This window comes from Pipistrellus hanaki (assembly GCF_964339955.1).
Source record: "Pipistrellus hanaki genome assembly, chromosome: 8".
NCBI classification, from domain to species: domain Eukaryota; kingdom Metazoa; phylum Chordata; class Mammalia; order Chiroptera; family Vespertilionidae; genus Pipistrellus; species Pipistrellus hanaki.
In genome coordinates this window covers 45,034,002-45,061,998 of record NC_140510.1, presented here as the reverse complement: position 1 = coordinate 45,061,998, position 27,997 = coordinate 45,034,002, and the positions used below count along the sequence as shown (strand labels likewise).

The following is a 27,997-nucleotide window of genomic DNA, read 5'->3' as shown; positions in this document are numbered from 1 at the left end:
TTCTTTTTTCTGTATCTTCATCGTATCTGTTGGGTTTAGTTTTATTTCCACACCCAGTAGTTTATACTTATTGTGACACCCTTAGTGAGGGATTAGTTTCAGGAGGTCATAGGGCCTAAGTTGCTTTAACTTCTCAGACTTAGTCACTACTGGAAAGGGCAGAAACCCTTCCAGATATAGCTTCTGTACTCAAAATGACTTACTGGTCAGTTGCATTTGCTGTTTTGGGAGTCTGTTGTCAAATCTGTTCAACACCCCATTTCCTTTTGCTTCTTCTCATACCATGCAGGTGCTTTGGTTGTTGGTAATCTGTTCGCATCTGCTATTTTGGAGAGATTTCTAGTCACCCAGTTTTGTTGTAAATGTTATGTGTGAGTTTGGGGTGTATAAGGTATTTTTATGTGGAGCTTTAGGGATAATGAGAAACATTGTCCCGCCGAAACCGGTTTGGCTCAATGGATAGAGCGTCGGCTTGGGGACTGAAGGGACCTGGATTCAATTCCAGTCAAGGGCACGTACCTTGGTTGCGGGCATATCCCCAGTAGGGGGTGTGCAAGAGGCAGCTGATCAATGACTCTCTCTCATTGATGTTTCTGGCTATCTAACTCTCTCCCTTCCTCTCTGTACAAAATCAATAAAATATATTTTAAAAAAAAAGAAAGAAAAAAAAAAGAAAAACATTGTCCCTGAATCTTTATAATTTATCACTTCTTAATTGTTGTTTACGGTGTTCTTTGTTTAAAGTTTGATCATCTTGCTCTAATTAGATTTTAACTTCCTTTAAATAGTGTTTGAATCTTAATTGATTTGCATGTTGTTTGTGTTGAAAATGGGCTTTATAGTTCCTTCATAGTACTAAACATGTATGCAATAGCTCAGAGTCACCAGTTTTGAAAGGAGTTGAATGGTAGTCGAACTTGCAGCCTTTTAATGGTAGAATTAACGGCTACTCTTACAATTTGAAGGGAAATAAGGATACCAGTTGACCTGCTTCCACATGAAGTTTATTCATGCGTCATCTTTGGCATGCCTGTCATCCCCTGGTCTATAATTATTTCTGGAAGACATTGATTTAATGTATTGTTGGTCCAAACAAGTCCACAAAACAATAAGCATAATGGAAACATAGCAAACATCATCCTGCAAAATAATAACTTATTTCTGTTTGTCACAATTTAAAATATTGTAAAGGAAATGTGGAAATTCTTGTGAAGCAATTAGAATGGTCAAAACGATAAAAAAAAAAAAAAATTCTTAAAGCACTAAGCCAAAACAAACCAAAGATTGTCTAGTTTGTTAATATAAAAAGAAGCAAATGGATATGGAAGGGATATGATGGAATTTGCTAAGATTGTAAAGAGAAGGAACACAAATAATACTTAAGGAAGCATTGGATTTTATTTATTGAATAGTAGTTTTAGGGATCTTGTTATCTAACAATAGCCCATTTCCTTTGCCTCCTGAATTTGATATTCTAAAAACTCAAGTAATGAGTCTGTCCTTAAAATACAGCAGAACTTTATTGATTTGGTAATACTTTCCAAGATATTTATAGTGTTAACAGGTTGACATTTCTTATATTTACTTAATTTGACGTCCTTATTTAAAGGAATCATACTTTATTTTAATTTATGAAGATATATTTGTGTAATTTGTTTCATTTAAAATTACTCCTAAGTTTTACCCTTTTAAAAATCTCTTAACAGGCTTCAACAAATAATGAAAGCTCAAATCACAGTTTTGGAAGCTTGGGATCTTTAAGTGACAAAGAATCAGAGGTAAGTAACTTCATTTTAAATATGTTACTATTAATGCTTTTTAAATTTTTATAGGAGCATTTTATTCTACCTTATGAAGCACAGCATTCAGACTGAAGACTGTATTTGTCATTAGAAAGAAAATATAGTTTCTTTGTTTATGGAGCTGAACTTGTGGTATAGTTGTGCTTAATAGAAGATAGTTTACTAGCCGTTCCTAATTTTAGGAGTTGAAGGTGGTTTTTGAAATTCATTGCTTCACCGTTTTCTATTTCTTATTATACTTTCCTCTTAGTTTGGCTCTGCGTAAGGGTTTATTTACTTTCTAAGATGCAGATATAAGGGCTTTTTTCCTCTTTTTAAAATTTCTTTTGGAATTTCATGCTCTTGGTTTTCCCTTTTCTTACTTAAAAATATCTGAAAAATGTCCTCTCCTACCACCCACTTACTGACCCCACTAAGAAAATACATTGGATTTTGTAAGTAGTCATTTTGATCCATGTTCACATTAAGCATGATATACTTGATGACATCTTTTAAAAATGTATAGATAGGTATTGCTTTGAATTTTAGCATTTACTTGTTGATGCTGCAACTTCAGTTTTTGTGAATATAGCCTATAATAAATACTGTCTCTTCTCAGATTACAGAATACTGTTACTTACTTTTCAGTATATTTGTGTGTGTGTCTGTGTGTATGTTTTCCCTGTCAATGTTAACTTATTTCTATATGATCCATTTTAGTCTTTTTTCTATTATATTTGGGTTAGTGTAGATATATCACCTTGATAATACCAAAAAGATGTTAACACTCAGAAACCCTTAGCTATTCAGTGTTGGTGTTCAATGGAAAGACAGTACCAAAGGTGGCCTCTTTTAAACCCTGTACTAAGGAAAGCATCTAGGGATCTCTAGGTAGACAGTTCTGTGCAGGCACCCTGACACTCCAAAGGAGTGTGGCATAGGGCTCTCACTCATCAGGCTTTCCCTTCCACAGAGACAACTGGCAGGCAGCTGAAAGGACTGTGCAAGTGACGGGACTTTATCTGCAGTAGGTTCCCTTGAGGTAAGCGTTAGTAGCCCCTGTAGGACCAGATTGTCACAGTTCAGCTTTTTTTTTTTTTTTTTTTTTTTTAACATTAACACACTTATACTGAGCCTTTAAAAATAGTAGGTTTAGATCTAGACAAAAGTAGCTTTTCAAAAATTATATCAAGAATGTTTTCATTTTATATGTCCTAGACTTTGAAATATTTCTTGACATTTCCAGATTTTGTTCTATTTAGTAATCTCACATGCCTCCTCTTTCAAAGGCTTTTATCTTATAAAGAGCAATAAAATGATTTTAGATATTTTCCTTTTCTATTCACCAAATCTGGTCTTCTTTATTTTTTAAATAGCAAAACATAGTAAAAAGTTAGATCACCAAAAAAAAAAAAATATTTCTATGTTCTTTATAGATGAAGTATTTAATTCCTTCAAAAGCAGTTATAAGAAAATACTGCTCTGTAAAGAATTCCAAGAATCACTTTTGTCTATATTTTTAATTTAAAATATTGATTTGTTACTGTTTTTTAAAGACCATCATGACATTTGCAGTGAAATAGAATTTGGTTCAACATTGGATATACTGAGCTTTATTTATATAGAAATTTTGACAGTAGGGACAGCAATAGAAAACCTTAACTCTTGACTTTTGCTGTTCTGTGTTCCATATCTGGAAGTTTTAGAAAATTAATGATTAAGTTAGGTGGCGCAATATTTTAGAAATGACTGCAGATTTATACATTTTTCTTAAGACTTAAAGAAGCAAAAAAAAAAAAAATTTTTGTTTTTGTCTTTCCATTGTAAGAAGCTACATATCTGGAAAATGATTGCCAGGTTTTATTTCTATAATACATACCTTAATGAATTCCCTTGGGTAAAATTTCATATAAATCAAGATACAGATATTCATAGGACATTAAGTTAAGTTTTTAGGAGTAAACATTAAATTGCAGAAGTACTTTTTTTCCTAGTACAGTAGTAGAGTTTATGTAGTATTCTATTGTCTTCTGATGTTATTTATTCTTTTGGTAATTCATTTCCAAATAATAGTTTTTGTTTTTATGAACAAATAGTGCTAAAAATTTATTTATTACTTTTTAATGATAAAAGTACAGATTCAATCAGATTTAATTTTTAAAAATGGAACATTTTGCATGGGCTCCCTCTGCAGGCCTCTTCCCTAAAAGAAAGGGCAGCTGTGATCTTCATATGAGTGGGTAGGGCTTCGACCAAGAGACTCCACTGTAGAGACTTGGCATGGGGCAGACAGCAGGCTGAAGACCTCTGGCCCTCTCCACCCCCATCTCCTTCCCTCATGGCCAGACAGGAAGGACTCTACTTTGGCTACCCAACCTTTCCACACCCCACTTTCTAGTTCATCAATTAGACATTATCTGTTGAATCCCTTTTAGTATTTATCAAGACTCTTAGTTTTCCCTACTCTCTTCAGATACTTGTAAACCTCCTGTTTTCTTCTATTCTTTTACAATTAAAACTGAAAAGCATCTAATATTTACTCTTAGGGTGATTGAATCTACTTCAACTGAAAATTTTCATTTCAGTTAATAATATGAATCATTTCATATATGAATTTGCCTTTTATTTCTAAATGTAGAATTATAGACCATAAAAGGTTTTCCCTTTTTAAATTATATATGTGTGTGTGTACATAATATATATATATATATATATATATATATATATATATATATATATATATATATGTTTGATTTTTTACAGAGAGGAAGGGGGAGGAATAAAGAATTAGAAACATCAGATGAGAGAGAAACATCAATCAGCTGCCTCCTGCACACTCCCTACTGGGGATGTGTCCGCAATCAAGATACATGTCCTTTGACTGGAATCAAACCTGGGACCCTTGAGTCCACAGGCCGATGCTCTATCCACTGAGCCAAACCAGTTAGGACAAATTTTCCCTTTAGTTAATGAAATCGTCAGGTAGTAAGGAAGGTGTTGCTTTATTACACATACTCGTAAATCAAGGTCTATTCAAAGGCTCCAAAAATTTACTGTATTTTCATTAAACATTTATTACTTATCTGTTATCTTCTAACCTCTGTGCTAAGCACAAAGAATATAAAATAAATAGTGTATTGTCTCTGCCTTCACAAGACGACAGTTTGTTTTATAAACATTGTGGGCTGCTGTAATAGATGTAAGCACAAGGTGCTATAGGGTCAAAGAATAAGAAACCCTTAATCCCACCTGCCTGCAAGGGAGAGGAGGGAAGGAAAGAGAAGAGAGATCTTCCTTCAAAGAAGGAAAGGCTGTGAATTCATTCCAGAGGTTAAAGGCAAAGTGTGAGAAGACAGGAAGAGATTTCCATGCTTTTGCATAGAAGTTTGGCAGGTAGTTTTGTTCATGGCATAGGGCAGTGATTCTCAACCCCAGCTGGACTTTAGATCCCCTGAGGAGCTTAGAAAAGTACCATGCTGCAGAGGTGACTCAGTTGGTTTGCAAACTTCTGGTATAGAGAGGATGTTCAAGAAGGGTGAAAGATAGGCAGGGGTCAGGGTGTGAAAGGCCATTTATTTCATAAGAAGGAATTTAGGTTTTTATCTGGGTGACGGAGAGCCCTTGAAGCAGGGAGGAAAAAGACAAATTAGAGATGGAGAAGCCCTCTCCAGGTGGCAATGTGAAGGGAATAGGATCGGAAGGAAGCAAAACCTCAGTTTGAATACTTTACCTTTACAAAACTCCAAACCTCCATGGCTTAATATTAGGAGGAAAACTTCAAGTGGGAGGAGTTCTAATTTAGTGTTCTTAAGTTTGCCTTTTGGACATTCTTCTCCTTCAGATGCTCTCACTTTTGGTTATTGATGCTATCACCATCCAGCCGATGCCCCTCAGAAGTTAATGTGCAAGTGAATTACCAAATGTTCTTATGTCTATAGATCTGGGGTGGGGGTTTGCATTTATCTAACAACTTCTCAAATTCCACTAGATTTTAAAAGTAGAATCAGCAGTTTGATGACTTTTGAATGAGGGTAAAGAAGGAAAGGGAAGAGCCTAGGATTTTTTAAAATAAATTTTATTGATTTTGTACAGAGAGGAAGGGAGAGAGATAGAGAGTTAGAAACATCGATGAGAGAGAGTCATCGATCAGCTGCCTCTTGCACACCCCCTGCTTGGGATATGCCGCAACCAAGGTACATGTCCTTGACCGGAATCGAACCCGGGACACTTCAGTCCCCAAGCCGACGCTCTATCCGTTGAGCCAAACCGGTTTCGGCAAGCCTAGGATTTTTTTAAAGATACATAACTTCAGGTGATAACTCAGGAAGGAAAGGGTCATGCTAAAGAGAAAGACTTACCTGTAGGAGTTTCTACATAGGTTGAAATGATTGGGTGGTCTCAGGATTCCTGGGGGTCCCTGAGACTTTCAGGGGACCCACAAGGATAGTTTTTATAACAGTGCTAAGACATATTTGGCTTTGTAAAACTTTAATTTTCTCCTGAGCTCACAGTGAAAATTTTCAGAGGCTGTATTATATATATGATGTCATCACTGACAAATTTATAGATTCTGTACTTGTGTATTCTGGAGTTTAAAAGCTTTTCAGTTTTAAATTCTAAAATGGTAAATATTGATAGTTATAAACCACATAAATAAAAGCTCTTTGGGGTCTTCAATAGCTTTTAAGAGTGTGTAGAGGAGCCCTGAGATCCAAAAGTTTAAAACCTGCTTTTGTAGATGAATTCATCCTGATAGTTTGTGTAACTCTAGGAAATGTTACCAAACCAGAAGGGTGTGCTGGAGAAAGGAGGCAGATACCGTGTTTCCCCGAAAATTAGACATCCTCCGAAAATAAGACCTACTTACAGGTTTCCTTCTGAGTGAAATATAAGGCATCCCCCGAAAATAAGGCCCTAGGCTAAACATGAGAGATTTGGTCCATTGATTCTGAAAGAAATGGAGTCACAAGAAATTCACCAGGAAATTCAGGAATTGGATTGTTATGATGATGTTCCAGAAGATAATGACATGATTGTCACTCACTGAATAAATGAGTAAATTCTTTTTAATATATTTTATTGATTTTTTACAGAGAGGAATGGAGAGAGAGAGAGAGCTAGAAACGTTGATGAGAGAGAAACATCGATCAGCTGCCTCTTGCACACCCCCTACCGGGGATGTGCCCGCAACCAATGTACATGCCCTTGGCCGGAATCGAACCTGAGACCTTTCAGTCCGCAGACCAACGCTCTACCACTGAGCCAAACCGGTTTCGGCTAAATGAGTAAATTCTTGATACTGTAGGATTCACAGTTTGTCTGGTTTGTGTTGACAACTACCGTACTACCATACCGTATACAGGTAATAAATTTCCTTTATTTTCATTTAACAATAAATGTGTACTGTATTCTTCTTCATGGAAAAATAAGACATCCCCTGAAAATAAGACTTAGTGCATCTTTGGGAGCAAAAATTAATATAAGACACTGTCTTATTTTCGGGGAAACAGAGTAGTAGGAAGAAAAAGAGGAGAAAAGAAGAAGAATGAGTAGAATTAAATGTCACAGAAGTCACAAGATAATAAGGGTAAAAAGTGACTAAAAATTTGTCACTTAGGCTTAGTTCTAGTAGATTAATGGGAGCAAGATTCCAGATTATAGTTAAGGAAGCATTGGAAAATGAGGAAATAGTGATAGCAAACACTGACAGCTCTTGGCAGAATTTTTACTGTAAAGGAGAAGAGACAATATTGAGTCTTAACAGACTTGCCATATTATGTGCTAAGGAAAGGGTCACAGCAGAGCTATGATGGGTCAAGGAAAGTGCCAAAGAAAAAAGAGAAAGTAGAACCAAAACTCCATACCTTTTCCTCAGGGTGGTATGAATGGTGAGATCCAGACCTTGGTGGGCAGGGTTGGTTGTAGGCAGAAATGACAAGGAATACCCTTTCTTTTGATGAATGAATTTCCAAACTAATAACCTTTCTCTTACTTCACAGCGAAAAAAGAGATTATCAGCCGAAGGAAAGAACTAGGAATGGGCTGTGGGTGTGAGAAGAATGATACAGATTTTATGGGAGGGACAGAGAAGGGAGTTTAAAGAGAAAGGGTTACTCATCCTTTTAAATGTTTTAGAATGCCTGAAAGAGTTAGAAACATGGTCTGTGTGATTTATCTGCTGGCTAAAAGTCCACATTATTTTATGAGGCTAAGAGAAGGAGCCCATGTTTCTTGCTTATCAGTGTTTTCCAAATTTTAGACCTGTTTCATCCACCATCTGCAGTTCTTTCAGGACCCATCCACCCTTCCTTGTCTAAACACAAAAGACTTCTATTGTCTTGAAATTCTGTACAATTGCTGTTCCGTCTCCACCTTACCCCAAGTGCTAAAATTAGATATCTTATAGCTTATTTGGAATTTATAATGAATATTAATACCAAAACCATTCCTCCAACCTACCTCTCCTTTGCAGTGTTCTAGGATATATTTCTGTTCTTTATTTTCTTACCAAGGTGGGATATTTGTGACTGAATATAAGACTGAATATAAATATCATTGAGTTATATCATCTTTAATAATGTTGAAGAAGCACATTAAGTCTATTTTGGGATGTGTGTTTGCATACAGTATACTACAAAATAATATTTGTAAAGCAGACACATATCAAATTACTCTATTTTTATCTCAATTTAATCTTTAATACTTATCCTAATATATAAAGAGCCAGAGTCCGACACGACCTAAATGTCCTGGCCAGCGCAGAAGTCAGTCCTGGGTCCCGGCTGCCCGCGGCGTGGCAGCAGGAGGGAGCTGTGGAAACAGCAATGCTGCCATCGGACTGGCCTCTGGGTCCCCCCCACTGCCTGCAGGCTCTGGGGAATCAGAGCCATGCTGTGATCTGGGAATCTTGTTCCCTCCCCCAGCCACAGCCATGCTGCGATCAGACTGGCCTCTTGGTCCCTTCCTTCCCCACCCCCATACCCCATCCTCAGCCCACAGGCCCAGGGAACCAGAGCCATGCTGCCATGGGACTGGACCCTACCCGAGGGGTCCCAGATTCTGAGAGCATGCAGGCTAGGTTAAGAGAGACCCACTACCCCCCAGGCACAAATTTTCGTGCACCAGGTCTCTAGTCTTCTGTAAATGTCTGTTTAACTTGAATCTCATTTGATCAATTTAAAATATATTCTATCTCTTTTCCCTTCCTCCCGGATAATTATCAGTTCTTTAAACCTCTATGACTCCCTTCTTAGCATATTGGCATTGAATTACTATTTATTTTTTTTATTTATTTATTTATTTTTTTTTAAGTTTTTTGTTTGTTGTTTTTTTTTCTTTTTTAAATAAAATTTTATTGTTCATATTATTACAAATGTTCCTTTTCCCCCTCCCCCCTCCATTGCTCTCCTCCACCAGGTTCCCACCCCACCCTCTGCCCTTTCCCCTCTCCCCATTGTCCTCATCCATAGGTGCACAGTTTATGTTCAGTCTCTTCCCACGCCCCCCTCTCCCCTTTTCCCCAAGAATCGTCAGTTCACTCCCCTTCCATACCTCTGATTCTATTATATTCAACAGTTAATATTGTTCATCAGATTTTTTTAATTTCCTTGGTTTTTAGATTCACTTGTTGATAATTACGTATTTGTTGTTCATAATTTTTATCTTTGTTTACTTTCTCTTCTGAAAGAACCCCCTTCAGCAGTTCATATAATTCTGGTTTGGTGGTGATGAACTCCTTTAGCTTTTTTTTATTAGTGAAGCTCTTTATCTGGCCTTCGATTCTGAGTGATAGGTTTGCTGGGTAGCTTATTTTTGGCTGTAGGTTCTTGCTATTCATCACCTTGAATATTTCTTGCCATTCCCTTCTGGCCTGCATGGTTTCTGTTGAGAAGTCAGCTGACAATCGTATAGGTGCTCCTTTATAAGTTACTACCTTCTTTGCTCTTGCTTCTTTTAGTATTCTCTCTTTATCTTTTGCTCTTGGAATTTTAATAATGATGTGTCTCGGTGTGGTCCTCTTTGGATTCCTTTTGTTTGGAGTTCTGTGCGCTTCCTGGACTTGTAAGTCAAATTCTTTCACCAGGTGGGGGAAGTTTTCTGTCACTATTTCTTTCAGTATGTTTTCGATATCTTGCTCTCTCTCATCTTCTGGAATCCCCATAATTCTGATGTTGGTTCGCTTGAAGTTGTCCCAGAGGTTTCTTACATTATCTTCAATTTTCTGGATTCTCTTGCCTTCTAGCTTCTGTGGAGGAGTGTCTTCTGGCTCTTTATGTTCCAAATCTTTGACTTGATTCTTGTGATCTTCCCTTCTGTTTTTAGGACTCTGTAGAATATTTTTTATTTCAGACAATGTATTCTTTATTTCTTGTTGATCCCTTATCATTTCTTGTTGACTCCTTATTAATTCTAGTTGATCTCTTTTCATATCCTCATAGGCCTTATCCATCTTTTCTAGGAAATTCTTGAAAAACCTTATAAGCGTAGATTTGAACTCTATATCCAGACGCTTTTTGTCCTCCATTTCTTTCGTTTGTGATCTATTTTGTTGTCGCATTTCGCAGTTACAGATGGGACGGGGTTTCAGGGTGGAGCCTGCAGCTTTGGCTTCTGTCAGCCCCGCCCTATGCGGGTCCTTCAGTGCTCGCTGCCAGCGCCTCTGAGAGAAAGGTGCCCTCGATTTTCGCCTGCTGCCAAACAGTCTATGCTCTCCCACAATGAGCCCGGTATTGGGGTTCAGTTCAGTTGGAAGTGGAGTTGGAGGTGGCGTTCACAGCAGTCTGGAGCCCCAGTCTCCTTCCCGTCAGGGCAATCCCGCGGCACAGCCGACCGTCCCTTCTCTGGGGGCAGTGTGCGCGCCTCCGGGACCTCCTTTCTCCGCTACCCCGGGGTTCCGACTTACAGCCCAGCTCCCTATGGCTGAGCCTGAGTCCCCGGGGTCTGGCCCAGAACTGGGGTTCCGAGCAGTCAGGGGCCCAGCACAGTCGGAGTTTTCTCTCCTTCCCGCTAGGGAACGCCCGCCAGGCACTCGGCCTCCCTCCTCTCCGGCTCCGTCCTCTTCGCGTGCGCCGCGTGTCTCCGTACCTTAGGCTTTTACAGCTCCTCCGTGCTTCCTTCTGGTTTTCTCCTTGCTTCTTGTTGTAGGATTTCCAGTCAGTCGACTTTCCTGTAGTTCTGGGTAATGTCCATTTTATATTTTAGTTGTATTTTATTAAAATTGTTGTGTGCGGCTGCGGCTAGTTGCCTACCCGAGCAGCCATCTTGGATTCCGAATTACTATTTATTTTTGATTCAGATACTTTTGACTTATTTAGGATTAAGGATATTTTTAAGTTATAAATATGCAGAAACTGGGACATTTGTTGCATCAAGACATTTAAACTTAAATCTACTTTTGGCATTTTAATAATTGTAATGAAAGAATATAATATAGATATTATGCCTTGATTGTCTTAATTTACCTCTTTATGATTAATGGAGGCCATTTTATCAAAGAAGATCTGATTAGCTTTATCTTTGAATTAAGTTTTTGGAAGTAGTCTTGGAACTTAACCTTTTTTCCCCCCTCATTTGAGTTAAAGTTGTAATATTGAAGATACTTTGAAACATTAATGCTTTTATTTAAAGACTTTGTATAGGTCACATTGTGTTTGATTTCTTATGTGCATGTTTTAGAGGAAGCAGAAAGTAAAAACACTAGGGAAATTAGTTAGACCTAAAACTAACTTACTAATATGCCTGGCTTTAGGAGGGCATTATTTCTAGAACCAGTATTGTGTATAGAGTTATTTAATAAGTTTGTAAATGTAAATTTTTCTTTTTTGAAGAAGGTCTTTTAAAGTTACACAAACTTGTGCAAACTAATTAAATAGGGTTGTCTTCTGTTCTTAGTAGATTGGCCAGATTTGGAGAATGATAAGAGCATTTTCTGTTTTAAGCTTGTTTTTATATTCATACCCATCTCTGCTTTTTCCTTTTCCTCCCCTTAACAGTATTTAGTTTGAATGTTTTCTTAGTGAACACTGTTAGGTACCCAGGGTTAATTGGAAGTTATGATAATAGAGGTAATACTGGCCTTAAATTTTGGGTTTTAGATTGATTTTTTTTTTATTTCATTAAAATTTTACTTGTGAGTGTGTGTGTGTGTGTGTTTGTGTGTGTGTGTGTGTGTGTGTGTGTGTGTGTATACTTGTTAAAATCTGGACAAATCTTTTTTTTAATGTCTTAGTCTGAGCACCCAATAAGAAATCGGAAAACTTGGGATGATGTATAGTCTAAGTATCACTGAAGATTACATTTTTATGCCTATTCCACCTGAATAAATTACCTTATTCTGTTTAAATATGTTCAGCTTTTCAAGATTGTTAGACATCTAGTCATTTTTTAAGAAATATAATTTGCATTCTGCTACTTACATTATTTTTAAAAATGTTTTAGCCTGAGAAATGATCTTTGTGGTATTCTATTTGCTGTTTTCTCTTTTACTTATATTTCTGCTAGTAGTATTTTCTCACTTCTTATGTGCTAGGTGGGCCAAACCATAAATCTTACTCAGTATTATTATGTCATTTGTTATACTGACATTGTATATAACATGTTGCTATATACAATGTACAATATCAATGTTGTCTTGAAGGAGAGTACTCTGTGTGCATCTAAAATTGCCTATTTTGTAACACTAATAAATGCATTATCTTAGTGGAGGAATAAATTTGTTTTTTCTCCCTTATTAATGATTAATAATCAATTTTATAAATTTAAAAGTCCTTGTAAAAATCCTGGAATTGTTTTGTAAATTTTTTTTTCATTAAAAAAATCTATTTGATTCTACTATTATACATTAAAGGACATGCACTTATAGGAACTATATTCAGCTATAAGTTAGAGTGTACTACCCTGAAGTATGTTAGGTGATAGGGTTCACAGCAAAGGAAGGACGTCTCTCCTGGTCGTCTATGCGTGTCCTTAGTCTCCTGGAAGGAAAAGTCAACTGGAAATCAGATGTAGGTCTTGCATTGGCTCTGTAGCTGCTTTTATAATGGTGGAAGACTGTGTGTGTCAGAATCATCTGGGAAGCTTTTTCAGAGTATTTATAAGGATCCCTGCTTAGAAATTCTGATATACTCTGTCTAGATAATCTTTCAGTTTCTTAAAAATCTTGAAATCATAATTTAGTAAGTCATTTATTTATCAAGCAGATATATAGCTGTTAAATGTTTCACTTTATAAAAGTGTACTTAATGTGGATGGTGGGTTGTTTTTAGAGCAAGAAAGTTCTATACTGATTGAAGAAAAGAAGATTAGAAGGAAATAATGCCCATGTCATTTTAATAATGAAGACCTACCTCCCTGGCCAGTGTGGCTCAGTTGGTTGGAGTGTTGTCCCATATACTAAAACAGGGGTCTTCAAACTACGGCCCGCGGGCCACATGCGGCCCGCAGAGGAGTCTGATCCGGCCCGCCAGGTTTTTTGGGCAGTGAGCGCAGCCAAGGTGTTACAGTAGGAATTAGTAGTTCATATAGTCCGGCCCTCCAGCTCTCTGAGGGACCGTGATCTGGCCCCCACTTTAAAAAGTTTGAGGACCCCTGTACTAAAAGGTAGTGGGTTCAATTCCCAGTCAGGCACATACCTAGGTTGCTGGTTTGGTCCTTGGTTGGGGTGTGTACAAGAGGCAACCAGTTGAGATCTCTCGATCTCGATCTCTCTCTCTCTCTCTCTCTCTCTCTCTCTCAATAAACATCTTCAGGTGAGGAATTTTTAATTAAAAATAAATTTTAAAAGAGATTGAAGACATACTTTAAAGTGGAACTTTGTATAGTGCTCAATTATAGTAGGTGGTAAGTAAGTATTTACATCACTTTAGTTTTAGCATGGTAGTTTTGAGTCAACTACAAATGATTCTTATATATTCATCAAAACAAGGTTTCTAAACTATAATGTTACTGACATCTGAGACCAGGTAATTCTTGGGTTGGGGTTGTCCTGAGCGATGTAGGTCGTTTAGCAGCATCTCTGGCTGATGCATTAGATATCTGTAGCCCACTGTTGTGGTAACCAAAAATGTCTCTAGATATTCCCTAATATCCTCTGGGGGTCTGGGCAGATCTCCTCTTGGAGAATCATGAATGAAGGAGAGAAAACACAGTTTTAACACATTGCCTATGGAGGTAGATTACAACTCTATAAGTTTAACATCTCTAAGTATGGAAACAGCCCAGAGAATTAATTTGCCCACAGATAATAAATTAACAGAGTCAAAATTCTAATTCCAAATCGTCTCTTATTTCAGAGTGATATTCTCAACCAATGTGCTACACTCTTTCTGCATAACTAAGATAGTGTATAACTACCTTATTAGTTAGATAAATGACCCTAGTTATAGTTAATCTTTTGAAGAAATGGAATTTTTTTTGGAAATACATAGATTTAAGGTGATTTATGGTATCATCAGGTTTTTCAATCTAAGATATGCCTGGACTAACAGGGCTTCACAAATGTTTTATCTGATAAATAGTGCTTTTATTTATTTATTTATTTTTAATATATTTTATTGATTTTTTACAGAGAGGAAGGGAGAGAGATAGAGAGCCAGAAACGTCGATGAGAGAGAAACATCGACCAGCCACCTCCTGCACAAACCCTACCGGGGATGTGCCCGCAACCAACGTACATGCCCCTGACCGGAATCGAACCTGGGACCTTTCAGTCCGCAGACCGACGCTCTACCACTGAGCCAAACCGGTTTCGGCAGATAGTGCTTTTAGACTGATTTTTAAGGGCATTCAACACAAGTTGATATTACGTGATAATTTGGTTTCAATATCTTACACTTCAGTAAAGTTTTAAAGATATTAGATGTAGCTGAAACCGGTTTGGCTCAGTAGTAGAGCTTTGGTCTACGGACTGAAAGGTCCCAGGTTCGATTCCGGTCAGGGGCATGTATGTTGGTTGCGGGCACATCCCCAGTCGGGGATGTGCAAGAGGCAGCTGGTCGGTGTTCCTCTCTCATCGGCGTTCCTCTCTCATCGACGTTTCTAGCTCTCTATCTCTCTCCCTTCCTCTCTGTAAAAAATTAATAAAAATATATTTAAAAAATATATATATTAGATGTATTTTTATGTCATCAGAACATAGTGACTATTTTACTAATTTCTTAAAAGACCAATTCTCATTTTCTAAAATAATGAGTAACCATGACAGTCGATTGCTCTTCTTAAATCCTAATGAGTTTTCATAATTTTTGGTTTTTAATTCTTAATAGAAGATTATGTAAAGAATAACTTCTTAATTTTAGAGATTCTCTAAAGTGGAATATACAGTAAATGCATGACATTATATATGTAGGTAGACTATTGCTAATCCTGATGATACATCAGCATCACTTTAGGAGGTTTTTAAAAATAAGGATTCCTGTGGTCTCTTTCCAGAAATGATTGAATTTGTAAAGGGTACTCCAACATGAACTTAGAGTTTTATAAATGCTTTAGATGTATACTCAACATTGAGAATCAATGCTAGTAGATAAAAGATATTTCAAAAAATAAAATAACCCCCTTTTTTTCTTATTACAAATATAGTTTTGCCATAGAGAAAACAGCAATGAAATGCCTTTTTAAAACATGTCAGGTAGAGCATGGATCAATTGGTAGGGTAATCATACACAGTGTTAGTATAGGTATAGATTAATATTGCCTTAGAATGTGCACTTTGACAATATTTTTAAAATTTTAAGTGTGAATATTCTGTGACAAAGCATTTATACTTCAGAGTTTCTATCCCAAAGAAATCCTATATAATAATCCTATATAATAAAAGACTATTATGCAAATCGACCGAATAGCAGAATAACTGGTTGCTATGACGGGCACTGACCACCAGAGGTCAGACGCTCAATGCAGAAACTGCCCCCTGGTGGTAAGTACTCTCCCACAGGGGGGGCACTGCTCAGCCAGAAGCCATGGCCAGCACAGTGGTATTGGTGGGAGCCTCTTCCACTTCCATGGCAGTGCTAAGAATGTCTGACTGATGGCCTAGGCTCGCTCGCCTCTCCGCGGGGAGCAGGCCTAAGCCTTCAGTTGTACATCCCCCGAGGGCTCCAGACTGCGAGAGGGTGCAGGCCCACCTGAGGGACCACTCTTCCCCTCCTCCCCCACCAAGTGCACAATTCTCAGGCACTGGGCCTCTAGTAATTGTATAATGCCCGCTAGGGATTTGAGTTCAAGGAAATGCCTATAGGGATACTATACAAGAATCATGTTACTCTATCACAAGTGTTACAATGGGCAAGAAGTTCTGAAATCACTGTTCTGAATGTTACTATTATAATCACTCAACATGCCAACATTTCCAGAATAAGTTACCTTGAAAATTTCTTTTCCCCACAGCAGTTACTCTGTATGGCTGTTTTATTCTGATTATATGATTTGAAAAGAATTTACAAGATATATAAAGGAAAAAATATTTTAATTTTATAGTTTGTACTGTTTGACAACTAAAGCCTTAAAGGGAAAGTCAGAAAGGGAAAATGCCAAGAAATTGTTATGCTAAGTGAATAAGAAAATGGCAAACAATATTTCATTTCATCAATATTGAAGACTTAGTACATATGCTCCTTTTAAATATATGTGAATGCAAATTAAAATTGGTCTAGAGAGGATATTGAGAAGTCAGACTGTGAGGATGGAAAGTTAGGTAGTTTGACTTTTATTTTTTAATATATTTTTACTAGTGACCCAGTGCATAAAATTTGTGCACGTTAAAAGGGAATTAATTAGAGGAAATATTTTAATATTGCTATTTGCCCTTTCTCAATAATAGAAGTGTCAGAGATAAAAGAAAATTAGTAAATGTATATGAAAATCTTCCTCCAGAGTCAAGTCCCCGCCCACCCCCATGTGCCTGGAAATTGTGCGAGACACAGACACGGCTGGCCCCACCCCTATTGGGCTAGATCCAGACCCATCTGGCCCCACCCCCCTCAAGTCCCTTTGGGTGGGGGGCACAGCCTCAGGTCCCTTGGCCTGGGGCGGGGGGAAGGGTAGCCTGAGGTCCCCCATCAAGCCCGGTCAGGGTGGGGCACAGCCTGAGGTTCTCTGGCTTGGTCCTGGGGCAGGGGGCATGGCCTCAGGTTCCCTGGCCTGATGCTGGGGCAGGGGACATGACCTGAGGTCCCGCATCAAGCTCTGCCAGGTATGTGGGTGCACCCTGAGGTCCCCCGTCAAGCTCCACCAGGCGGGGATCACGGCCTGGGGTCCCCTGGCCTGGCACCGGGGCAGGAGGGCGTGGCCTGAGGTCCCTTGTAAAGCCTCGCCAGGTGGGAGGCAGCCTCAGGTCCCTGCTGATTGCTCGTAAAGGCTCATTACGGAAACTAGTCTCCTCTGTGAGTGCAGCCATCTTGTGTTATGGGATCCCCACCTCTGCTGTGGACGCAGCCATCTTGTGTTACGGAATCCCTGCCACCATTGTGGGCACAGCCACCTTTGTGACAGCATGATGGTCTATTTGCATATTTCTTCTTTATTAGATAGGATTGATTTCTGAGAGGAAAACAGAGAAACATCAGTGATGAGAGAGAATCATTGATTCTGCTTCCTGCGCACCCCTGACTGGGGATTGAGACCACAACCCCAGGCATGTGCCCTGACTGGGAATTGAATCGTGACCTCCTGGTTCATTAGGTCAACCCTTAACCACTGAGCCATGCGGCTGGGCAAGTTAGGTAGTTTTTAAAACTTGAGGGTAGATTTTTTTTTTTTTTTTTAATATAGAGACTATACACTCTGTTCCAGATGCTGTACTAGGTATGTTTGTGGTAAGTTTCTCATTTTGTACTCACAATGGGCTCTTGTGGCCTGTATTATCAACATTTAAAATTGAGAAAATCAAGTCTAGAGTTAAATGACATGCTGACAGTTATGGTAAAAAAAGGGACCCAGAGTTTGATTTTTTAGTCTATGCTTCTTTAAAGGCCCATGGTAGTTAGGAAGTTATGGTCCATATGAGCTGACAGAACAATCCTAAAATACTCTATGAGGTGAGAGTGAAGTTAAAGGTTAATATCAGGTAGTCATATTAAGACATGGGTGAAAAAGATTAAAGTTTATGGAAAGGGACAAAATGCTGTCTTTGTAAAGGAAACATTTACTTTATAAGCTAATTTAGGTATATTCTAGGTTTCCCTTTTTCATCTTTTACTTTGTTCAACTTTTCAGTTTTTTATTACCTATTTCCAGCTTCTTAACCCACATTAATCTTAAAATTAATTTTCTTCCCCTCTGTCTCAAAATTTTCTCTGGTTTAAAGGAGGTAAACCTGTTGTCCTTTTTTCCTTACTGTAATCATTATGCATTTGGGTATTTTTATGTTTTCATTTTATTTTTTATCAAAATGACATTTCCCCCAAGGGACTGTCCTACTTCTCTATTCCAGAAAGTTTTAAATTTAGGGAAACAGCCTTGGAGAAAGTTTTTACCAAGAAATCTGTCTCTTTTCATTATTTTTAAATTAATAAATAATTTTATATTAATTTCAGGTGTGTAACATAGTGATCAGACATTTGTTTGACTTAAAAAATGATCTCTACAAGTTTAATAACAATCTGTCACTATACAGAATTACTACAATATTATTGACTATATTTCCTGTGCTGTACATTGTACTCCTATGATTTAAAATATGTGGAATACTTCACAAATTTGCATGTCATCCTTGTACAGGGGCCATATCATGCTAATCTCTATATCATTCCAGTTTTAATATGTGTGCTGATGAAGTGAGCACTCTGTGTGTCTTTAAAAATAATACTTTAAATATCTTGAAGTATATATTCAGTGAAGTATTTTAAAATGTGGTGATACTTTTATTCTGAGGAAAATAGAACATTGGTTATTATTTAAATTTGAACTTTTTATTTTACTTTATAAATCTTTATTGTTGAAAGTATTACATATGTCCCCTTTTTTCTCCTATTGACCCCGTACAGTCTGCCTCTATCCCAGGTCTCCACCACCCTATTGCCTGTGTCCATGGGCTGCACATATATGCATATAGGTTCTTTGGTTGATCTCTTCCCACCCACCACACCCCTGCCTTCCCTCCAGTATTTGACAATCTCAGGATTTGTTTTGTTCAACATTTTATTTTGTTCATTAGATAACATATATGAGTGATATCATATGCTACTTGTCTTTCTTTGATTGGCTTATTTTGTTTAGCATAATACTCTTCAGGTACCTTCATACTGTCTCAAAGGGTAAAAGATCCTTCTTTATTGCTACATAGTATTCCATGGTATAAATGTCCCCCAGCTTTTTTAAATACTCATATACTGATGGGCACTTGGGCTGTTTCCAAATGTTAGCTATTGTAAATTGTGCTGCTATGAACAAAGGGGTGCATACATTCTTTCTGATTGGTGTTTCTGGTTTCTTAGGATATATTCCTAGAAGTGGGATCACTGGGTCAAATGGCAGTTCCATATTTAATTTTTTTAGGAAACTCCATACTGTTTTCCATAATGACTGCACCAGTCTGCATTCATACCAGCAGTGTACTAGGTTCCCCTTTCTCTACATCCTTGCCAGCACTTGTTATTTGTTGACTTGTTGATGATAACTATTCTGATAGGTGTGAGGTGATACCTCTTTGTCGTTGTAATTTGTATCTCTCTGATGATCAGTGACTTTGAGCATTTTTTTCATATGTCTCTTGGCCATATGTATGTCCACTCTGGAGGAGTATCTATTTAGGTTTTTTGCCCATTTTTTTAATTGGGTTGTTTATCTTCCTTTTGTTAACTTGTATGAGTTCCTTATATATATTGGATATTAACCCTTTTTCAGATGTATCATTGGCAATTATGTTCTTCCGTGCAGTGAGCTTTCTTGTTTTGTTGATGGTTTTGCTGTGCAGAAGCTTTTAATTTTGATGTCCCATTCGTTTATTTTCTCTTTTGTTTCCCTTGCCCTAGGAGATGTATCTGTAAATGTATTGCTATGAGAGATGTCTGAGATTTTGCTGCCTGTGGTTTCTTCTAGGATTTTTATGGTTTCATGACTTTACATTTAAGTCTTTTTATCCATTTTTAGTTTATTCTTGTGTATGGTATAAGTTACTAGTAGTGATCAGTTTCATTGTTTTGCATGTGTCCAATTTTCCCAATACCATTTATGGTATAGACTGTCCTTACTCCATTGTATGCTCTTGCCTTCTTTGGTAAATATTAATTGAGCATAATGGTTTGGTTTGATTTCTGGGGTATTTGTTCTGTTCCATTTATCTATATATCTGTTCTTGTGCCAATACCAGGCTGTTTTGATTATAGTGGCTTTGTAGTATAACTTGATATCTGGTTTTGTGATCCTGCCAACTTTGTTCTTCTTTCTCAAGATTGCTGTCTGCAGCTATTCGGGGTCTTTTTTCGTTCCATAAATATTTTTGGAGTATTTGTCCTGGATCTGTGACATATGCCATTGGTATTTTAATAGGGACTGCATTGAATCTATTGATTGTGTGCATTCTCCCTCTAAGAAAGTGCCTATATATCCAGCTGTCTCTCCCTGGCAGACAGCAACCCTGTTGCTTTTCACATCCAGATGTTATGTGAACACCTTTCTCGGTATTGGCGCTCTAGGCTGGGAATCCTGAGGTTTAGACCCTAGAGTTCACAGTGGGAACCCCCACAGCTGAGATATCTCTCCGGAACTTCGCAACTTCAGCTGCTGTGTGTGGGAGTCCTGCCAGCCCTTTCCCACCTCCGCACTTCCTACCAGTCTCTATGCGTCTCCACATTCCGTACTTCTTTATCTGGGTTCTCCCCAGATAGTCTTCAGTTGGTTTATTAGGGATGGTTTTTCTGTATTTTAGTTGTAATTCCAGTTTGGTCCTGGGAGCATGTCAGTGTAGCATCATCTCACTCTGCCACCATTTTGGAATCTCCTTATTTTTTATACCTTTTTTTTTTTTTTTTTTTAAATCCTTATCCAAGGATTTCCCCCCCATTGATTTCTAAAGAGAGAGTAGAAGGGAGGGAATAGAGAGATAGAGAGAGAAACATCAATGTGAGAGAGACACATTGATTGGTTGCCTCCTGCATGTGCCCTTACCAGAGCTGGGGAACCTGCAACTGAGGTCCAGACCCTTGACTGGGAGTCAAATCCGAGACCCTTCAGTTCATGGACCAACACTCCAACCGCTGAACCACACTGGCCAGGGCAACTTTGAGGGTTTTTTTTTTAATGTGTGTGGTGTTTTAATTTTGACAGTGAAACTAAACTAAGAACTATTTACCCTAAATTGCTGGTTCATCAGTCTACCTCCTGAGTAGATTGCCAGTTATGATGGGTTTCTTTAAGTTCTCTCATTTGTGATTTTAAAACATTTGCAGATTACTGACATAATGAATTTTACTTATGAACTTAATAAAATTTTGAAATATTTTTGCATAGTTGATTCATTCAGTTTTTGATGTAGGGCATATAGCATGTCACACAGAGAAAATAATGCATTTAGACATTGGAAATATACAGAATTGGATTTGAATCCTGATTACCTTGAGTAACTTATTTAATATTCATGCATTTATCAAGTAATAATTATGTGCCAGGCACGTGGGTGGGAGCAGTGACATGGGGAGAGGGTATGACTCCTGTCTTTAAAGAATTCAAAGGCTTGTACAATTGACTTCAGCCTCTCTGAATCTGTTGTCTTGTTGACAAAATGGAGGTGAAAGAACTTAAAATTCTCCAAATAATACTTAAAGGACCCATAGATGCTCATTATGAGCTAGATTATGTATTGTCATTCATACTATGTAATCATAGAACTACTCGGAAACATCAGATAAAGATTAAGCCCCTTCTTTGCATTGCCTTTAGAGATTTATTTGTTTTGATGTATCATTCATTCAAATATTCTTTGTTCTGGAACTAGACATATTTGCCCAGCTTCTAGAATTGGAGGGCCCGGTGCCATTGCCTTGTGCCATTGTTCTTGGTTTTCATTTTATCTAAGCACAACAGTCTGTTAGACTCTACAAAAATTACTTGTTATTTTAGCCTGATGAAAAGACTTGTTCTCAGTTAAAAGAACAAATCTGTAATTTGAAAACAAGCCATCATGTAGGGCAGGGGTCTGCTTGCTTTTTCTGTAAAGGGCCAGCTATTTTAGGCTTTGTGGGCCATATGGTCTAGGATGGAACTACTCAACTTTGATGTTGTAATATAAAAAGCAACCATACAAAATACATAAATGAATGAGTGTGGCTGTGTTCCAATAAAACTTTATTTATGGATACTGAAATTTAAATTTCTTATCAAAATATTCTTTTTGTTTTTAAATTTTTCAGTCATATAAGAATGTAAAAGCTATGCTTAAATTATGGACTCTATTAAAAAAAACAGGTATCCAGCCAGATTTGGCCTGTGTGCTATAGTTTGACCCTTGATGTAGAGCATAATGTATGATTTTATATATGTTTACTTCAGAGAGGAAGGGAAAGGGAGAGAGATAGAGATAGAAACATCAGTATTGAGAATCATTGATTGGCTGCATCCTGGGCACGTGCCTCAACTGGGAATGGAACTGTGACTTCCTGGTTCATAGGTCAGCGCTCAACACTGATCCATTACTGGCCAAGCATAATGTGCGAATTTACTATAATTTGTTATTGGGTAATGATAGTTAGGCACTTAGGTGAATGGTTCTTTTAGTAGGATAGTTAAAATCAAAGTTTGGGTTCTGCATTTTTTTTTTCCTTATTCAAGCTTACTTTTATGTACAAACTATGTATGAATAGGAAAAACATAGGTTTTGTTGTTTGTTTTGCCCTCACCAGTTAAGAATTTAAAGGGCATTTTTGAAGGTTAATTACGCTTAAATTTTTCATTTGCCTCAAGTCACATTCTGTAAATGTGAATTTCAAATAATGTCTACAAGATGTTCTATGCTAGTATACTTTGAATTTTTAAAATGTACAAAGTAGGAAATTTTGTTTGTTTTTTAAAAATAATTGTATATATGTGCACATTTACATTGTGTGAGAACAAAAAATAAGCCTAGACAAAAGTAGGTTTACAGTTATGAGTATACAAGAATTTATTCTTGTGTTGTTATTTATTAATTATTGTATTTTCCATATGAACATGTAAACCTACTTTTGCCCCACTCAGTATTTTACTTTAAAAATGATTTTTATACTGACTATAATAATTTTGTATGTTAAAACTGTGATTTAAAACTGTAAACTTTGCTTTCTGTAGACACCAGAGAAGAAACAATCGGAATCATCCAGAGGAAGAAAGAGAAAAGCAGAAAATCAGAATGAAAGTAGTCAGGGTAAGTGAAGTAAAATCTTCCTTCAGAGCTAAATAGGCATTTACAGTTATTCTGATTTTTAATTAGTTAATAATGTAATTGTTAAATAAGTAATTTTATTTTTTGTGATTTTTTATGACTGCTGTGTAATTTCTGCATTTAATAATCGTTTAGGAATGTACTTTATGTACTTTGCATAAGAAATAATAATATGAAATTGGAATCTTTTTGTACCATAAATAGTGTGTGGTTACTGTTTAGGCTTTTTAACATTTCTCCCTTTTTTGGCTCACTTACCTAATTCAGTTGATTGGCACCTCTTGCTCTGGAAACCTAAAAGGCCTTGGGCCAAAGAAGATCTGCTAATACTAAGTGTTAAGCACCTGGCAAGCACTACCTTAGCACCTTTCATTTTTCTCTTTTTATATGATTTATGGTATTGAATATGAACTTGAGATCTCATTTTAAAACAAATATCCACACTTATTCCTTTTATTAAAAAAAAACTATATAAAAATAATTAAGAAATTTATTAAAGCACCATCTTTTTCTTTTCAGATCTGTTCTTTATCCTTTTTGCATACCTATATTTTGTGATATGAGCTAAGAAAATTGTTTTCGTTAGACTTTAGAATTTTTATAATGGATAACAAAATAGTATTATCATTTTGGCCCTCTATATTAAATGTAATAAAGTGGGCTCTTAAAACTTATATAATAGTGATTTTATACATATATTACATGATTATTCTTTAAGATCTAGAGCAATAATCTTGTCACTTATAAATGGCACTGGCACCAAAGTATGTGTGTGTAGCAGTTGTCTTTCCAGAAGGAAGGTGTTAAGTCATTGTAGCACCTTTCTCTAGGTTTGTGGTATTTTGTATGTTAATCTGTCTCCTGAGCTCCTTTTTGGTATTAATGTAGTTCCCCAAGTTTGGGTTAATGTGCTTGGAGCTTTATATATAGTGTAAAAATAAATTAATTATGATAATTTCAACTTCAGATTTAAAAACTCAGTAAAAACAGGTCTCAAAATAGGGAAGGATTTCTGGGTTTGTTAATTCAACATATGTCTTTAAGAACCAACTTTTTTTCTTTATGGCCTGCCATATGCAGATTGTCTGATTTTCTTTTGGTCTTAGGCTGGTTACCAGTTTTAATTGGATTTGCTCATGTCAGTTTCCCCACTCATATTTGCTTTATGAAAGGGGCTGGATTAAGGGGTTTCTGTACAAACATTTGCATCAGAGTGGTACCGAAGAGGAGTAGAGAGCAAGGAATTGAAACTTATTTGAAGAAATAATGACAGAAAACTTTCCTAACCTGTTGAAGGAAATAGATGCACAAGCCCAGGGAACGCAGACTCCCCAAACAAGATGAACCCAAAGAGGCTAGCACTAAGACAAAAAGAAAGAAAAGGGCTGGCTTACTTTAGGGTTTCTTCTCATTCTTTGGAATGAACTTCTTTAATTCTAAAGCAAACCTCTCCTGCATTCCTATAGACAAGAATTGGGACATGTGTCCATTCCAACACCACTTATGTCCAGCAAAGGTATTATTGCCCTGGGGGGAAAAAAATCAGACCCATCTCTAAAATTGAAAATGAATTAAAGTTCCCATCAGAAATGCAGGCTTTATGGAAAGGGGATGATAGCTGAACAAAATTAGATTTCTTACCAGAAGGAGAACTAGGAATTGAGGCGGTATTAGTTACATGTGCTATATACTAGTAGGAGAAGGAATGTTAACAGAACAAAATTTGGGTTCAGTGAGCAAATAGTTTGTGGGTAGGTAACCCAAAATGTCTCAATGTTCATTTAAAAATAGTACTTCTTCAGAACCCAGGAGAGCTGTTGAAAGGACATTCCTTTGGTATAAAACCTTTATAGTCTTCTCTGAACTTTAAATTAACCTGTACAAAATTATTGTTCACAAATGTCTAGGTAACATTTATAGTTCCGAATTCTTATTTAGTTTAAAAAATAGTGTACTTGTTCCAAGTACAAATTTAAGGTTGTTGAACTTTAAATGTATTATTTATTCACCTCAGTAATGCCTGGCATATAATAACCATTCAAGAAATATTTGTTGAATAAAATAGATGAATATAAGTTAGTGTTGAATTGACAAAGCTATATGTTTTTGTTATTTAAAACTTTTGACTCTGTGGTATCATTTTTTTGTTTGTAACTTGAAGAAATCATGTATTCTCTATAGTTCCAATGAAGGTTGGTTGACTCCTATTCAAAAAAGTTTCTATAAATACCATATTTCTTAAGAGCTTCCAAATTCAGTTTTTATAAAACTGAGTCCATTTTAGAGCAAAACTTTTAATTAAAGAATTGTGATCTATAATTATTTAGATCACTGTATCAATATGTGGTCATACACGGTACAATATTTAAAATGTACTTTATTAAAAAGCCTATAAATTTAGAAATACTTTTTAGAGAATGAAAACATTTTTAGAAATAGCATTCATATTAAAGCATGTTATTGCCAGTTTGTTATGGTTTGTGTTAACCAACTTTTTTTTATTATTATAGGTTTGTCAATTATACAGCTGCCTCTTAGTTTAAAAAAAATTGATTTGCTTTAATGAAATTAGAGGACTTTAAATAATATTAATGACTGACTTTAAATCTATAAAATTTTTTACTTTTATATTTTAGGAAAAAGTATTGGGGGACGTAGCCACAAAATTAGCGACTATTTTGAAGTAAGTCATTGAGGAGCATCTCTGGTGGGGATTTTTTGTTTGTTTTTTAAATATATTTTTTTATTGTTGATAGTATTTCTCCCCCTTCACTCCCCCCCCTCCTCCCCATGTCTTCATCCCCTTATCCTCTGTGTCATATAAATCTGGTATGGGCTAAGATAATTTCTTTGAAGCACAAGGCCAACTTTTTATTATCTATTTGATTAGAGCAAAGAAAGCTTCAATCTATGTGATGTCCTATCTTTCTAGGAACATTAAAATTTACTTCTGTATTGGGATGGCACATCATAATTTTCAAAGTACTTTCTCATATCTTTGCTTGTAACAACAGTAGAGGGTGTGCAAGAGGCAGCTGATCGATGACTCTCATCGATGTTTCTAGCTCTCTCTCTCCCTTCCTCTCTGTACAAAATCAATAAAATATATTTTTTAAAAATAAATAAAAATAAATAAATAAATAAAAACTAAATATCTTGAGAGGAAGCCAATAACAACACATTTTCTCCCCAAATGAGAAAGAAAGGCAGCTTCCCTTCCTGTGTAGCTAAGTCATGCACTGTAATACATGTCATGCGTGTAAGAAAGGATCTATTTTTGTTAGATTTTGTGCTGTTAAAAGGAAGGGACTTGGTCTGTAGAATACCTTTATAAAGTGCTATGCACATTCAGATATTTAACATCTTGAGAATGATGATTCTGTTTTAAATGGTTATGTTCACAAACATCTACATGTAAACATGTTAACATTTTTCAGATTAGGGATTATACTCTTCAACAAACATGTTATAACATCATTGTGTCAATGCTATTGCTACAACATAAAAGTTATGGTTGAGTTTTAGACTTTAGTTTTGTGCTAAAATTTGAAGGAAAATGAGATATGTTTATTATGTTGGGGGAATTTGTCTTTGTCACAACAAGTTATATACGGTAAGAATGTTCAAGAAATAAAAGGTCTGTACAAGACATAGTCTTGTCATGTTCTTATGATCAGTATTCTCTCTTTAGTCTTTTAGGACTTAGCTGTGAATAATACTACTTTTGCTTTTTCTTGACCTATTTAAATGTCTGTTTGATGTAAATAACATAGATATATTTAAATTCTTAATGCTATGTCCAAAATAACATTTATCTAAACCTGTTTTAATAGTGATGTTTTCTTTTTTTGCTCAGTACCAAGGTGGGAATGGCTCAAGTCCAGTAAGAGGCATACCTCCTGCAATCCGTTCTCCTCAGAATTCACACTCACATTCCACTCCTTCCTCATCTGTAAGTATTTATGTGCACAGTCCTATGTCTGGGAAGTTATGTATACTGAGTAACTGTTATAATTTACCAGTGGCCCACTGCACAGATTCGTGCCCATTGAAAGGAAATTAACCCAAGAACCACTGCTGCCAAGTCACCGCAGCTTAGCAGTAAACTAGATTTGGGGTCAACAGTGTCCCAGCAACAAACCCCCCACCGAACGTGGAATCGTATGGCCCTGTGAGGAATCAGGCTCCCTCCTCTCTGGTTCTGGGGTGCGTTATCCAAGAACCGCCTCTGCCAACTCACAGCAGCTCAGCAGCTCTTGTGTTGAGCATCTGCCCCTTGGTGTGGTCAGTGTGCATCATATGTACCAGATGGTCAGCCGGTCACTTAGCCTTTTATATATATAAATTGTCTTTCTATATATTATTTATCTTTTTAAAATCGTTCTGTGAGGTGAATTGAGTCCTTTTTAGTAATTTGGTGTTATTAGAACTTTACTTCTGAAAGTGAGATTCTTAAGTTACAGTTTTTCTGAACTAAATATATCCAAGAAGTAATGTTTCTATAAAAGAAGGCTGTTGAGTCTATGAGACTAATATGAATACCCTTATAAAATCAGTCTATATCAAGTAAATCATTTCTAACTTTTAACTTTCTTATGAATTATATTTCTCAACCACTGAAATGATCACATAATTCCTTTCTGAGTATCTTTAAGAAAAAGATAGGTAGCCATCAGCCTTGGATTATTTAGTTCAGTATAGGACCTGAGTTCAGTATTGGATCTGAAAATTAATAACTTTTTGTTTTATTCCTAACATTTTTATATGTTTTTTTTTGTTTGTTTTGTTTGTTTTTTTTTGAAATATATTTTATTGATTTTTTACAGAGAGGAAGGGAGAGAGATAGAGAGCTAGAAATGTCGAT

General features: G+C 36.6%; 1 protein-coding gene across 1 annotated transcript in view; it reads left to right on the top strand.

The window, feature by feature from the left end:
* The window catches only part of TLK1 (tousled like kinase 1), a 139,462-nt gene that overhangs the window by 55,675 nt on the left and 55,790 nt on the right, over positions 1–27,997 (top strand). Inside the window, exons 3-6 of the mRNA XM_084892299.1 lie at positions 1,707–1,778; positions 23,040–23,115; positions 25,770–25,816; positions 26,990–27,085. Of these exons, the coding sequence (XP_084748425.1) occupies positions 1,707–1,778; positions 23,040–23,115; positions 25,770–25,816; positions 26,990–27,085 (291 nt within the window). The remainder of the gene's footprint in view (positions 1–1,706; positions 1,779–23,039; positions 23,116–25,769; positions 25,817–26,989; positions 27,086–27,997) is intronic.